This window comes from Onthophagus taurus, chromosome 8, assembly GCF_036711975.1.
Source record: "Onthophagus taurus isolate NC chromosome 8, IU_Otau_3.0, whole genome shotgun sequence".
Classification (NCBI taxonomy): Eukaryota; Metazoa; Arthropoda; class Insecta; order Coleoptera; family Scarabaeidae; genus Onthophagus; species Onthophagus taurus.
In genome coordinates, this window is record NC_091973.1 from 2,733,950 (window position 1) to 2,749,429 (window position 15,480).

Genomic DNA, 15,480 nt, shown 5'->3' on the forward strand with positions numbered 1-15,480 from the left:
AGGTTACTTCCTATATCACAAGCAATATTTGGGGCGACCGACGTCTTCGAAGTCGGCCGAGATTATTTCTTCTACAAATTTCAAGCAGGTTAAGGAAAACAACCTCGGCCGACTTCGAAGAACAATTCGTTAGAAATGAAAGAGACATTTTATATCAAAAAACTTTATTGAACTTTTTCGTCAACATTAAATCTAATCCTAAGTTTTATCACAACGATCATTTCGAAACGTAACATTTTCTCTTAATATTGCACGTGTTTTATTTTGATAAAAATATGGCACTTTGTAGTTTATAAAAAAATATTATAAAACTCTCCTTAGACTTAAAACAGTATTAAAAAAAACACAATTCTTTTACATTTTAAACTTAACATGATGCTATATCATGTTCATCCACAGGTAGAAACAAACACAATTTATAAAACCGTTTATCAAGGCGTTACGGTCTCTAACGCACATGTGGGATTCTTCTACATCATCAGCCGGTCTATTTACAATGTATATATTCTTAAAATAAAATTAACAATTAGATAATAATAAAAATTTAATATTATCGCTTACCCCTCTTGAAATATCCAAATCCAAAGATAACATCATAAAAGCTCCCGAATACCTTGGATGTAAAATTACATAATGCCAAATAGACTCGTCGGGTGACACAAAGACTCGATAATGTTCGGAGTATTTCATAACAAGAAGTTTTGCAAAATCTTGGTACCATTGTATGGGTTCTTTTAATAACGTTTCCAAATTCGGGTGAGCTTCCGCTAAATTTTCTTGTTTAGCCAACGATTTTAATTCGGAAAATTCTTCAAACGTTAATTTATTTGATTCTTGCGTCGATAACAATTTATTCCAAAGCATGTGTGTGCGACAATGTATTGTTCCTAAATAATTAAACACATAAATAAAAAACCTTGTTATAAAAATAAATAAATACCTTGTGAAGCCATTTCACGAAGTCTCGTTTCCGTGGAATTCGCGCAATCCAAAATAAGTTGTTGCATTAATTGTTCGTGCGAAGAATAATAACCTAAATAATTAACAGATTCTTGTTTAATTTCGACGCGTTGCCGCGGTTTAGTTTTGTCTTTGGGTTTTTGATTTTCGATCTCATCGGAATCGTCGGTTTCGCGTTCCGACGAAAAGCTGCGATTATCGTATTTTGAATCTTCTAAAGACGATTCAAGCGAAGCCCCATCGATCGGCGATAACAAATCGGTTTCGTTGGTATCGATCTCTAATTCGTTTAAGATAACTTCGTCTTTGGGTTTTTCGATTTCGCTTTTAAGTGAAATAACTGTCCGGAATTTTCCGAGTTTCTTTTCGTTATCGAATTTCGGGTACATTTCTCTTCGGGATGTTAATATCAAATAATATTTCATGTGGAGGCAGTAATCTTTTCCGTTGTCGTAAGGACTTACGTCCGTTACGATCGATGTTACATCAAAATCGTCGGTGTGTTGTCTATCTTGCGAGTCTTTATAAGATAATTGAGGTGTGTTTGTGGTTTGTACTAATATGTATTCGACTTCATCGGAAACTTTGTTATCTCTCATAATGATATGTTTAAATTGGTACTGTTTAATATGAGCTAATAAGAAGTTGTATAATTGTTTTCCGTCCGTTAATAAATTTGATATTTTTACGGTATCGGTGTAAACCAAATTTCTCGCGTAATTTGGCGCTTTGCTGTAATATTTCATAAAGTCGTTTAAAAAACTTGTTATATAATAACCGTCTTTTAATTTGCTGTTGTTGTTTTCAGAGACATAATTACATACGCAGCGTAGATGAAAATCGTATGTAAACGAATGCAAATGCATAAAAAATTTGACCTTATCACATTCGTCGAGAAAGCTTTGCATAAACTGATTTATTGCCGCTTTTGTGTTATTATTGTGTAACCGATTGTATTCAATCGCGTGGAGTTTCGTTATCAGGAAAGGTTCTTTTAATTCAATCGTAAATATTAAAATTCCCCCTAACAAAGCTTTTTGCATAAAATGGATGTTTTCGAATAAAAAATTCGACGATTTTTTGTCATTCTTTTCAACTTGTAATGTCATAAAACCCAACGTTTGCAAATAATGTTTATATTCGGAAATAAAGTACGTGCACAATTCTTGATGCCACGATTCGTCTTGTTCGTCCATTTGCAAATCGAAACTTGTATCGCCCGTCGGTACAATTGTATGATCTCGAGTTCTCGCCGCCTTTACTCGCCATCTCGATAAAAATAATAACGGCGTGTGACAATAGTGAATATTTCTTGAATTTTGCATCAAAATATGTATTTGGGAATGCGTTGCAGTGCTACTTCGCGATTGATACATCGAGTGCAAAGCTTTTAAATCATCACGGTGTCGTTTATTCGACTGTTTTATCTCGCACATTTCCAACATATTCGTTACTACAGAATCCATATAAGGCGATACGATTCGATAAGTGTCTTTAAAGGACTCTATGAATGTTGGGATTGCGTTTACGCTTGCTTGAGACCTTCTTGTTCGATCCCTTGGAAATTTCGACATCAAATCTACGTCGCACATACTATTTATATATGGGTTGTTTGGGCCAACGAAAGGCGATCTACTTATAATTTGATCGTGAAACATTCCGAGTTTTTGTGCTGTAATCGAAGATAATAGACATCCTCTCATACATAACCAATGACTTAAATTAGTCGTTTGATCTATTAATTTATCCATCGCATCTTTCGACCAGTTATAAACGTATAAAGTAACCTCGGTGTTGGTTATTTTAGCCCATAAAATTCTTTGTCGGGGTATAAAGCGATTATTTATCGATGTTGGGGGGTATTTAAAAATTTGTTTTAATGATGTATCGTTAGCTAAGTTTGCATCACCATTTTGACATATTTTCCAATGATTAAAACTTCTCGCAATCAAAATGTATTCGTTTGAGTATGAAGTGGAGATGTAAGGACGATAAGTATCGGAATGGCTATCGTAAATGAAGACTCTAACGGCATCTGATGATATATTTCCGATAAGTCCTTGTAGTTCTTTAACTACCGTATGTAAGGAATGTTGGCTGCATAGATTTAAAATTGTTTTTCTTACTGAAGGCACGCCGAGGATATCAGAAAATTTAAACCACATGGGTAAAATAACGCGGTATGTTTCAGAAAGTTGGCCTTCCTCGCCTAATTCATAAGGATCCATTTTAACCATTGGTTTAGGGATAGAATTTTTTGATAAATCCTTAACGAATAAATCTCTCGTAAGTAATTTTTGGACCGATAAATTCTCCGTTAACCGTTTCTTATACGTCTGAGAAGGCAATTTATCAAATTTTAACTCATAATTTATAATTCTCGATTTCATATTGCTGGGTTCTATCGTAGCGTCGAGAATAACTTGTTTGCGTTGCTCAACACCGTCGTTTTGTAACGAATCAATTTTTATGTTTGTGTTATTTTCGATTTTTTCGACACATAGTTGTTTTTTAAGCATGTGGTATTCGATTATTATATCCCAATTAGCGTGGCTAGCGCTTGTGTATAACTTTTGAAACAAATTATCCATATTAACACGTCCTTGGTTCCATAATCGGAACTCTAAATACGTACTAGGAAGTATATCTTCCGTTTCGATTACGCCGCATTCGACGATGTCGTCTTCTTTGCGTTTTAAAAGTTCTTGGAAATCAACTTCCCCTCGTGGTTGATCTCTGGTGTGGTCCATAACCGCCAAAGCGATGCAAGAAATGCCTTTATTTCCGGTCATTGATGTTTGATTGTAAATAAATATGTTATCCTCCGTTATAATATTGGCTTGATCGCATTCTGAGTAATCTTTAAATTGGTAATGAGGTTTGCAATCGCCCGTATATTTCGGGATGTTTAAGAATTGAAGTAAATTTTGGCGCAAATAATACGTAAACGCGTCGAGTAATTTAATTGAATATTCTTGGATAAAAAATCGTATGACGTATTCGGGGGGTTTAAATGGTTTTTGAAGAAATCGAACGTCATCCGCCGTTAATGGGCACATCGAGTTTCTTGCTAAAGTCAATGAAAGGTTGTCTAAAACAGCATCATCGAGTCTGTTTTGTAAAACTTGAACTAATTCGCATCTGACGTCTTGCCCCGTTTCGGTTATACCATGTACTCTTAATATGATTGTATCTTCATGCGGATCTTCTTTCGTTTCTTTCTCGCCAAACGAACGCACTCTCGGACGAACATCGGCGATCGCGCAAGAAACAACCGTTCCATCAACAGGTAAAGTACTTTTTTGATGCCCCAACGGTAAAGATGTGACGGAAGGGCTCCGCGAAACGTTTTCAAATTCGTTCAATTTTGATTGAGAATTTTTATTATAATAATTATAATTTTCGTGTAAACGCAAATAAAAAACGTTCATTTTATTGTCTTGATACACAAACATGTTGCAACGGTTTGTAACGGAAAATTTATCTAAAACTGTTTTTAAAGTTGATATTCCCGCGGACAACCCCGCTTTACCCGGGCCGGTTTTAAATCGTGGGTGTAAAACGAAATGTGTCTCCCAAACAACGGGACAACTAAAATAACCGGCTTTAAATTTTAACGAAGCTTCCGTTAGTGTTGCCGAATATAATTCGCATTCATCGTTACTTTCTTCCATACATTTTAACCGCGAAAATGATTTAGCCCCGGAATTAGTAGCGGTGTCGTTTTTCCATTCTGATAAAGAATCATCGGGTTCTAAAAGAACGTTGCATGTTCGAGTATCGTGTAACGATTGCAATAATAAATATTGATTCACTTGTTTGCATAAATCTTTAATGGCGTCGTGAATATCGCGTTGGACTTTCAAATAAACACCGACATGAATAGTGGGTAATTCTAAGTATCTACAATGAAAGTATATTGTAACTGCATCGTGATGTATTTCCATGATGAGCCAAAAATTTGGCAAATTCTTTCGCTTTTTATGTAACTCTATTAACCATTGGAATTTTGAGTCTTCCTCTAAATTGTAATCGCTGTCGTAATCGGTAAAAACATCTTCTTCGTTTAATTTTGAAAGGTAATATATATCATCAACTTGGCAGAGTTGATATTCGGGGACTGAAATTTTTCCGAACTCTTGCATAAATTTTTCGTAGCTTTGAGATGGTTTATAAACAAAATTTAATTCGATGACGTCCATTCGACATGACTCTCGAGATCTACTTTCCGCAATATGTTTTGAGACGAATTTTAAAGTATTTTCGGTAACCGGGTTAACATCTAACAAGGAATGCGCTATTTCGTCTTTTAATAACCATTTAATTTCCTCAATTAGGTCGTGAATCGCACGTCTTTGAATATCGGGAACGTTTGATAACCCGCCCAATTCTTCTAAATTAAAACTTGAGTTACAACTACCTTCCGAGGCTGAGCCGCTAGTGCTAAGTTGAAACCCATCGGAACAAAACGACGTTGTTCTTAATCCTTTGCTTGAATAACCTGTTATTACATTCTGGACATCGCCGGGTAATGTTAAGCATAAAACGTCGAGGCTTATATACAATTTACATTTTTGTGTTATTTCGACGTCGATGACGTCGCATATTTCTTTAAGGCACGTTGGTAAAAGTTTTACGGGGATATTCTCGTGGTAATCATCGTATTGAACCGTAGCTACGTAGTGTAAAAATAAAGGAGTCATCGGAACAAAAACGGTGCCATTTTGTTGATGAACAGTGCTGGTGTAACTATCCGATTGGAAATCGACGTTATCAGAAATAACTTCATCATCGCTATCTGTACTTTTATCTTCCAATTTAGCGATGTTTAAATTATCACAAAAATAGAATTCTTGATTCGTCGGAATGACAGTGAAAGCTTTATTGGTGATGGAATAAAATTTTTCTTTTATCAATGAATGTATCGGTTTTAATGCGCTATATTGTTCTAACGATATTAATGATATTTTATCACCTTCGCTATCTTTCAAATGCCCACAAATCGTTTGTAAATATTCAGTTATATCAATTTTATAAATGGTTTCTTCGCATTGATCCATAGCAGCTTGAACATCACCACGATTAATATACAAATTTTGATGTAAAGCTGCATAAAGCGAAGTCACAAAGCATTTACAATGCGTTAAAGCGATCGTTTTGCAATGTTGCTTCACGTTAGTTCCGTAATCAGTTTCTTCCGAATCGCCATCTTCGGGATTTAACGAAATCTCTTCCTCTAAATTAAATTTATCTTGATCCTCGATCATTTTAAAACGATGATCTTGAAACACATCCTTTTTATATAAATTAGCACCTTGATTTTCAACGCACGCGTCAACTAGCAAACCCAACGGGCAATCATACACGTAAATTGGTAAACACAACGTCTCCGAATCAACACAAGTAACGTAATTTTTTAAATCATCTATTGACGTTGGAATAAACGCTAATATAACGTGCGTTACGGAGACTCCTTTTAAAAAACAACGCCATCGAACGTTCGGGATTTCACGCGAAACACTCGGATGTCTTGAAAATATATGTTCCGTAAATTTCATTGAATCTTCGATTTCTAATTCACGATCGTGAAGGCAAATCATATCGTTGTATAAATTTTCTAGTAATAAAAGATTCGCTTTTTCAACGTCTCCTTTTCTATCATTGTTACCTGTTTAAAAAAATTAATTATTAAATATACGGTGTTTTATTTTAGGAAGAAATAATCTCGTCCGACGTCTTCGAATTCAGCCGAGATTACTTCCTATATCACGAACATAATTTGGAACAGGATACTTTATTTGCAGAAAGTTGACAAAATTGATAGCAAAGACACTAAGAGATGTAAGGAGCTCGGTACAGATACAAGAAAATATTTCACAAACTTTAGAAATAAACTACGGACTGCGACAAGGAGGCGTGTTATCGTGTTAGATAATAATATTAAGTTAACTTACCTTCTGAAAACATCGAAAATAATAATTCAGTTTGTTGACATAATTTTAAAATAGTAATAGGATTGAAAGTAAATGGAATATGTTGTATTCGTTGTACTAATAATGGAATCCAAACGGAACCGGTTTCGTCATTTTTGCCATTATCATCCGCAGCGCATCTCGAGAGCATATGAGATCGGAAACTTGAGCTTTGCCTAGAGAGCCTGGGCGAATCAAAAATTTCATTTTGTTTTTGTTGACACATCAAACTGAGATGTTCAAGTGTTAATAAAGAGTTGACACAATTATAATCAGACCGACGTATCTTAAAAAAAATTAATTACATTAAATACTAAACATTTTATATGCTAAGTTACTTCGTCGCTTAATTCATAATAATATTTATTTTCCATGTATTGTACTCTAGAAGATTGATTAACTTCAACTGTGCCATATTGAGGTTCAATCCAAACTTCGGTAACAATTTGAAGTTCGGTGTCAGTTTCGCCTTCTTGTTCGTCCTCAGAGAAACTATCGGCATCGTACGCCAAAGCATCGTGAGGTGGAAATAAAACATATTGAACGATACAACTTAAAGCGGGGCTCATGGGTAATTCTAAAACCATTGTAATTATTCCGGAAGCCGAATGCGCCAAATGAAACCCTTCTTTTAATCGAATTTTCGTAATTGTGGTTAAAATTCTTGAAATAGCTCTCATTTCTAATTTAGGATTCGCGTGATAATTTCCGCTCCAAATCCACCGTTGGTGAAACAAATACCTAGATAGCGTTGTAAATAAAGTTCCAGCTAACGGTGAAACGGGAAGACTTTGAGAACTGTGGGGAGGCTGCGTCCCATCCGGAAATATAACAGTATGGAACTCACTAGGGACGCGTTCGTATTTGATACAAATTTTCTCTAAAGGTTTATTTAAAAGCGTACAACATTTACTTTCTCTTTTTTTAATCGGGTTTGATAAATACGTTAAATGAGATAAATCTTTCCGTAACTCTTCGAGAACTTTAAAACGTATCCCACCGGAAGTCCCCGTCATAAACCCAACCGTTAACGTTGTACAAGGAAACTTTAACGTTATTCGAATAATGCAAAATAACGGCGAATTATTCTCACGTTCTATCAACTTTAGATACGTATGATTATCAATTAGGACAAACGAGGACCATTTTGAAAGGAATTCGTACAACGATGTAGCCGCGAGGCGACATTGAACTATCTAAAAAAAAATTTTAAATAACTATAAAAAAAAAATCAATATAAAATATTATTATAATACCTCGTATCTACCAGAAGGATTCATTAAATGAACATACTTTGATAGCGGACTGTCGTGTTTCAAAATCAAAGAAATCTTGTGCACATGAAACCATTTCCTCCAATTACTGGTTTCTATTTGACAAATGGGCTGCCAAATCGACGTAAATTTCGGACATGACTTGCCGCTGAAATCCCATTAATCGTACTAAAAATTAACCACCAAACATAAACGAACGTTAAAAATTTTCTTACTTCACCGACAAAATCAGTTTGTTCGAGTCGTACGTTTGCGACTCATTCGCCGTAAATAACGGCACGCCATTTTTAACGCTTTCGGGTAACGTATACCAAACATTGGATGTTTGAAACGAGCTTAATTGAACGACTATATCATTCGTTGCTAATTGTATCAAATGGAGCCAAAATTTTTCAAATACCGCCTGACGGTATGACGATTTCGTTTCTTTTTTCATAAGGCACGTTATGTCATGTAAAAAATCATATGGAGCTTTAACAAAAAATTATTTCAAAACCGGTGTTAATTTATTTCAAAAACGAACACTTTCTTACCTGTCACGTGTATTTCATAATGCGTCACATTCTTGAAAACGGGCCAAGATGATGTTAAGATATATTGAATATAAATATAAGCTTTCCAATGCCTGCTCAATCGGACTTCTAGTATACCGTTATTTAAACTAACTTTCTAAAAAACAATAAAATAATTAATTATGTGGATATTAGGTTTAGGTAGATTTTTTTCCAATCAACTTACACCGACTGTGTAACCTTCCCTCATCCGCCTATAAAGTAGAAGTAAAAGAGGCACTTTAACGTCATTTTCAGCTTGTTTTTTGGTAAGTAATGGTGGGACACCATAACAAAATGTATTTGGACGCCTCAAAAAAAATTAATTATTAAAAATTAATGAAACAAATAAAAAATAAATCTCTCTTACGATGGTAACTCTTTTTGTACTGTTGATTGACTAATTTGTACTTTGCTATTAAATGACCAAAATAAATAAAGTTGTTGGAAGGTGTTCATATTTTTTGATGAATTAGGTGGAGGTAAACTTTCTAAACAAATTCCAAGTGTTGAACAAGATAAAAAATGAAGTAAATCGGAATACGCGACGCATCCCGCGCTTAAATGCGGCGTGAAAGCAGATCCGACTTTAATAAAAGAGAGCGATATGCTATCGTAATGCAATTGGAAGATAATTGATTCCATTATATTCGAATCGGGCATCGCTACAACTCCATCGGTTATAATGATAATATCTAAAAAAAATTAAAATTATTTTTTGATTTATTAAAAATAATTGATTTAGTACGGCTAAGACTAATTTCCGGTAAAAGGGACAATGCAAGCATAGAATATCGCAACATGTTGACAAAATTTGCATCGGAAGGTACCAACGGTATGTTTGAACTATATTGAGCTTCTTGACTAATAAAATCTTCATTGTCCGACTAGAGTGGGCATGAAGTGAAATTAGGCTGAAATATTTTCACATTAAAGTCATTTAATCTTACCGCTAACCTTTCGATTTCATCGTAGGCCAACGCAGACATGTGCGCTATTCGACCTTCTATATAATGAAACTGCGTCCGAACAGAATAAACAATTTCAGCTACATTCTGACTAGATACCTGAACCCCTTTCACTAGCACCTGTTGAGCTGGACTTATGAAGAACGGAGTGTTGACTATCACAGTTAGATAAATGCACGGTTGAAAAACCTGTGCGTTACCTGGAATGGTGAACTAAACACAAAACTGTATATAGAAAACAATAAATATTAAAACAACATTTTTTTCATCTTACCCGTTTACACAGACCCAAAAGACTCGTCTCAAAACTATTTATAATTTCATCGAAGAGTATTTCATTTAAATGAAGATCTACGGAAGCCTGCGAAGGGCTCATATCGAGACAATACACAAATCTATACGAATGAGCAAGAAATTCTAATTGCGTATTGCTCGTTATTAGATAATGATTATTGCCTAACGACGGGTTTCCATCCATCGGAATCGCTGATATTATTTCTAATTCATCGTTAGAAAACTAATAAAAACACATCAAATCAATATATTTAACTTAATACATTTACATTATCACTTGCCATCTGGGTTGAGGATGGAATTAAAACGATAGTATTTAAATGTTCTATCAACCATTGTAAACGTGCCGTTCTTGATACCGGCACATTGTATGGCATTAATAAATATACTTTTGATGCTTCTATAGCGGGAATATGTTTCGTTCTTTTGTACAAATCGTAAGTCCCTAAAAAAATTTTTTTTGTTAATTATTTGTTATTATAGGGTGTTGCAGAAAGTAAAAGTATTCTTGAAACGAATTGGCACAATGACCTAACTAATTTACAATGAGTTTAACTAAAACCAAAGACTCCTAGAACTACTTTGATGAGATTCTGATAAAGGAATCTTTCTCGGAGAAAGTCTCATTTTGCCGCCATGATCCTTTTTCAGTCTGCCACTGTAAAAGCGAAGGGTGGATACTTCGAAGTTTGATTGCCAAATTTTATGTTTTATCAACAGAAATCCTTAGTTCTTACAATTTTGTCAATTTTTGTAAGAAATAACAAATTTTGTTTCAAAAATACACTTTCTGCCACACCCTATTTGTTTTATAAAACGAAAGAGTTAGTTTAAAAAAGTATGAGTGTGAAAATTAATAATGTAATAGAACCTTGGAAACTGTAAAGTATTTTTCTGAATAATTTTATTATTAAACATCCAATATGGAGGACAAATGCCGCATTCAACAAAAACATTTTCTCAAAAATTTAAAAATAGCCGCTAATATTTCTGTATTAATAAATTAAATTTGGCTTTTATCCAATATTCTGCGTAAAAATTTTTAATTCGTGAAATTCTAGATCCATCTTCATCGAAATAATTTTTTTATCTGAGCTGAGATATTTAAAATTCTAAATGTTATTGACCTATAATAAAAAAACAAACTTTACAGATATAATAAATCAGCGACCGCTATAATCATAAATCGTCTTTAAATTATTTTAAATATTCATGGACCGTGCCTATATACATTTAAATACGATCGTTATAGCGAGTAAACTATTTTAAAATTTAGATAAGGCCGTTGCACAATCATACAGAAACCGGATTGTGTAACTTTTGACAATGTTAATAATAAAAGATAATTACGTTTACGGACGTTTGTGACGTCACGAGTTTCGGCGCGAATTTATACCTACCGTTGCCATAGTTACAAAAAAAACAAAACGCAAACATAATTTAATAATAAATAATCATAATTGGTTATTTACATAGATATACTGGATAATACTAAAAATAAATATATATGGATATTATGCATATATATGTATATATATGCACTTGAATTAAAGATATAAAACATATTAAAACTAATCTAGAGGTCAAATTGCCGGATCAACTGGCTTAATATAAAGTGAAACATAAACAATCTCGATTATAACAGTTAACAGTTATATTTCTGTAAAAAAAGTAAACAACTCACCCTCCATAGAGTCCTGATCTTCGATTTCCATGTTTTAATTTCCAAAAATATCCCATTTAAACTAAACACACTTTTTTATTAATAACTAATAATCCCCCTGTCATTTATGAAGTGGTGACTTAGATCATAATTAATCACTTCTAGTAGCTACCAAGATGACTTGAAAACATAACCTAAAACGTGCAACACCTGTCCACACACATAATACACATCTGTTTTATTTGGTGGACACTAATCTACTACGCACTACTACATGTATGCTGTTTGAACACTTGTAGGCCCGCGTTTCTTTTATCAGTTACCGTTTGTGCATGTATTCTCCGTTGTGTGTCCTTTCAATTAAAAAGAAAAGTGTTAACCAGCTGATTTCTGATGCGCCGTTTTTGATACACTTAACGGGTTCCGCTTTAATTCGGTGCACTACGTAGATATTTTTGAATTGCTGATAAAAACTATCCGCTTTCTCGCTTCCCAATTTGTATAAAGTCCAACCGGCTGAATGTCTCTAAAGAATTTAATCAGTTAAAACCTATGCAAATACATACAATTTGCATTACATTTACAACGATTACTAACCGATTTATGTTATTGTTAAAACGTTGTGTTTTCAACGCTTCCAAGAAACATTCCATTGTCCCCTTTCTTTAATTAATTTTAACTTGTTTTCTTTAGTTAATGACTTTGATTAGTTCTGCAGATATATTAATTGTATTTTTATTATTTTATATATTGAACTGTTTTTATGACAGGAAACGCCATCTATGATACACTTCACACATTTTTACTTCTACGATAGAGCCATCTTTCTTAAATAGTTTTAAACCTTATTTGCTTAAAATTTAAATTTATCAAATCAATATATTATAAGTGTGAATATCGATTGTATACGGCTAGAAAGTTGAGACAGGGATGCCCATTAAAGTCCAAGATGGTTTTCCGAGTATATAAAGGATCAGGAAGAAAGACAAAAAAATGTGTACAAAGTGCAGGACTGGAAATAAACGCAAAGAAAAGTGAAATAATGAAGATTAGCAAACAAATCGGCAACGAAGATGAAGGACATAAACATCAGATGTGGACGGAATAACTTGGAAGTAGCAAAATGATGAGCAATGATGAGACAATATATTAGAAAATAAGAAACAGAACGTCCAAAATGTGCCAACATTAATATATGGGACTAAAACTCTTCCCAATGCAGGATAAGCACAAAGCAAAGTAACAACTGCAGAAATGAAGTATCTAAGGCGAATAATAGGCATGATCAGAAGAGATAGAGTCAGAAATACAACCACAAAATAGACCCAGAATGAAATAGCTGGACAGCATCAAGACTGTGTGTGATTCAGGAACATTGAGGAAATAAAGATTATAAAAAGTTCTCTTAGTATTAATTAATATATTTATATTTTTTTATAAACCACTATGTATAAAAGATATGTTTATACTATAACATTTGATTGAAAACACATTTATAAACTGAAGGCTACTGTGAGGCACTTAAAATTCGTACAACTTCAACATATATTGCACATAAATACTCTAACTTTTGTCATATTTACTAAGAAAAGATTTAAACGAAATTACTTAGATTTAAATGGATTTGTAGCTTTTCGGGGCATAGGTTGTCTTTGCCTGGAAAGAAAAGACTGTCCTTGTACGCCACTTAAGAGGGCAACGCGTTCATCTACAGCTTCGCGTTGACAAACAGAACTCAATTTATAAAAAGCGCTTGCTATTAATTTCTCTTCCATCGGTTTTATGCCCCCCATTCCTAACGGTTCCAAACTCCCGTTTGTTTTCATATCTAAAAACGCAGCAACTTCTTTAGCCTTCTCAACACTCCTAGCATATTTCGCTTGGAGTGTTTGTACTTCAGCTTCTTTCGCAGCTAAAGCTTCTTGGAGTTGGACGATTTTTTCCGGTTTTTGATCTTCAAGTTGCGACTCCAACTCAAGAATCCTTTGATTTGAAGCTCGATTACTTTCGGTTAATTTCTTAACCCGCGTTAAAGCATCGTCTAAAAGGGCTTGTTTTGCTAGTGCTTCTTGACTGGAAGGTCGTAGAGTTGCGTTTTCTTTTTCGAGGAATTTAAGACGCTGCTCGAGTTCTGTGGGGACGAGTTCTTGCGACATAGCCGCTAATTTTTCGGGTTTAATATGACCCAATTTGATTTCTTCAATTTCTTCGCGGAGAATATCGCGCTCTTTCATTAATCGATCTTTTTCCGAAACAACCGAAGCAAATTTCGAATCTAAATTTTTGTTTATGTGTGTTACTTTATCTAATTTTTCGATTTGTTCGTCTAATTTTTGTTCAAGCTCGATAACTTTGTTTTTATACATATCTGATTGTCCTTTCCAAACGTTTTGTTTTTTCATTTCTTCTTCGTATTTTAAGTTTTGTTGGATATATTCGTAATTTTTGTCTTCTAAAACTTTGCATTGCTTTTTTAAGTCGGTGTAACCTTCGAGTTTCTTTTTATACGATGTTAGGGTCGTTTCCATTTCTTGTACTTTGTTGGCGGTTTCGGAGAGCGCATCAACTTCGTCTTTTAATCGATTCGAATCTTCCACGGCTAATTGTAATTTTGCGATTTCTTCTTGAAGCGAATGTATTTGTTTGTCTTGATCGACGATTTTCGCCGCGTAATCGTCGCGGATTGTTTCGACTTTGAAAAGTTCTTCTTTTAATAATTCCATTTGTTTTCTTGTGTCTGGTGGTCGAATTGGGCCGGCCATTTGATTTTCTTCAATTTGAGCAAGTAAATTATGATTTTCGGCTATTAATGATGCCTTTTCTTCTGAGAGTGCGTTTATTTGGCGCTCCAATTTTGATATACGTTGGTTCAATATTTCTTTTGCTTCATTAGCTGATTCTAATTCGTTTACTAGGCGAGCAACTCGCGAATCTGTGTCCATGCTGAGGAGGCAATATGGAATTGATCTGCCAGGACCTCCGGTTATTTCTTCAAGTTGTTGGATGGCCATCATTATGCATTGTTGTAGCGATTCTTCGAGCGCCATAATTTGGGTGATATATTCTTGTTTGCGGTCGCAATTTACGGCGCAACCTAAGATTAATCTCAACATTTTTCCAATTTGGATGATGTCGTTGGTTTCTCCCAATTTCACAACATCCGGTCTTCCTGCTTCTAATACTTGTAAGTTGAGTACATCTTGATAGTACTCGATGATGCTTTCATTAATTTTCTTTAAATTGCTCACCTTTAACCGCCAATTTGATCCAACATCTAGTTTAATTTTTGAAATAAGTTTGTTAAAATGTTCGGGCGATATTTGGATAAGAACATTGTACATTGCCACTCCATCACTGATTTCTGCAATTGATTTGGATCTTTCTGATGTTAAGCTATGCAGCCATTTAATTAAGTTTTTGCACATTTCCGATGAGAGATCCATGGTTTGATTTATTTTATTTCTAAATTACAAATATACACTTTTCTAAAGAAATAAATATGTTATCTGGGACGTTTACCTGGTATCTATACCAAATGAAAACGGGGTTTTAATGAGATAAAATCGTTGGTAGATTATCGATTCATTCCAAGTTATTACCGCTCAATTCTATATATAAAACTGGACAATCAGTCCTTTATTAAAAAAAAGACCTAAAATTTTGACAGGAATTAGAATGAGGTTAGGGTTCCTTTAATTTTTTTTTTTGACAGAAAAAGCACCATCTATTGGCAACTTTCTTGCAACATCGATTAACCGCATCGATCCAACAGATGGCGCCTCATTAACATTTGACACA

General features: G+C 34.2%; 2 protein-coding genes across 2 annotated transcripts; both read right to left on the bottom strand.

Moving 5' to 3' along the window:
* Positions 1-147: 147 nt before the first annotated feature.
* Positions 148-12,391, bottom strand: LOC111425191 (KICSTOR complex protein SZT2-like). The gene is made up of 16 exons (XM_023059038.2): positions 12,280-12,391; positions 11,704-12,208; positions 10,301-10,464; positions 10,000-10,242; positions 9,708-9,938; positions 9,506-9,644; positions 9,128-9,452; positions 8,945-9,068; positions 8,740-8,875; positions 8,422-8,677; positions 8,189-8,354; positions 7,271-8,128; positions 6,915-7,218; positions 941-6,628; positions 562-887; positions 148-507 (listed from the first exon to the last, which is right to left on the bottom strand). Exons 2-16 carry the CDS (start codon positions 11,732-11,734, stop codon positions 379-381), a joined length of 9,120 nt encoding a protein of 3,039 aa, XP_022914806.2. The 5' UTR covers positions 11,735-12,208; positions 12,280-12,391; the 3' UTR covers positions 148-378.
* A 700-nt stretch (positions 12,392-13,091) lies between these two features.
* LOC111425172 (hook microtubule tethering protein) lies at positions 13,092-15,389 on the bottom strand. Its single transcript, XM_023058978.2, has 2 exons — positions 15,202-15,389; positions 13,092-15,144 (listed from the first exon to the last, which is right to left on the bottom strand). Exon 2 carries the CDS (start codon positions 15,123-15,125, stop codon positions 13,287-13,289), a length of 1,839 nt encoding a protein of 612 aa, XP_022914746.1. The 5' UTR covers positions 15,126-15,144; positions 15,202-15,389; the 3' UTR covers positions 13,092-13,286.
* Positions 15,390-15,480: the final 91 nt, after the last annotated feature.

What these genes read in the sequence shown, in the direction of transcription:
- LOC111425191 (XM_023059038.2), bottom strand. Translation starts at nt 11,734, where the DNA reads ATGGAAATCGAAGATCAGGACTCTATGGAGG. An exon ending in TTATGAAATACACGTGACAG is followed by an intron (nt 8,678 to 8,739) that starts GTAAGAAAGTGT and finishes TTTTTGTTAAAG; the next exon opens with CTCCATATGATTTTTTACAT. An exon ending in ATCCTTCTGGTAGATACGAG is followed by an intron (nt 8,129 to 8,188) that starts GTATTATAATAA and finishes ATTTTTTTTTAG; the next exon opens with ATAGTTCAATGTCGCCTCGC.
- LOC111425172 (XM_023058978.2), bottom strand. Translation starts at nt 15,125, where the DNA reads ATGGATCTCTCATCGGAAATGTGCAAAAACTTAATTAAATGGCTGCAT.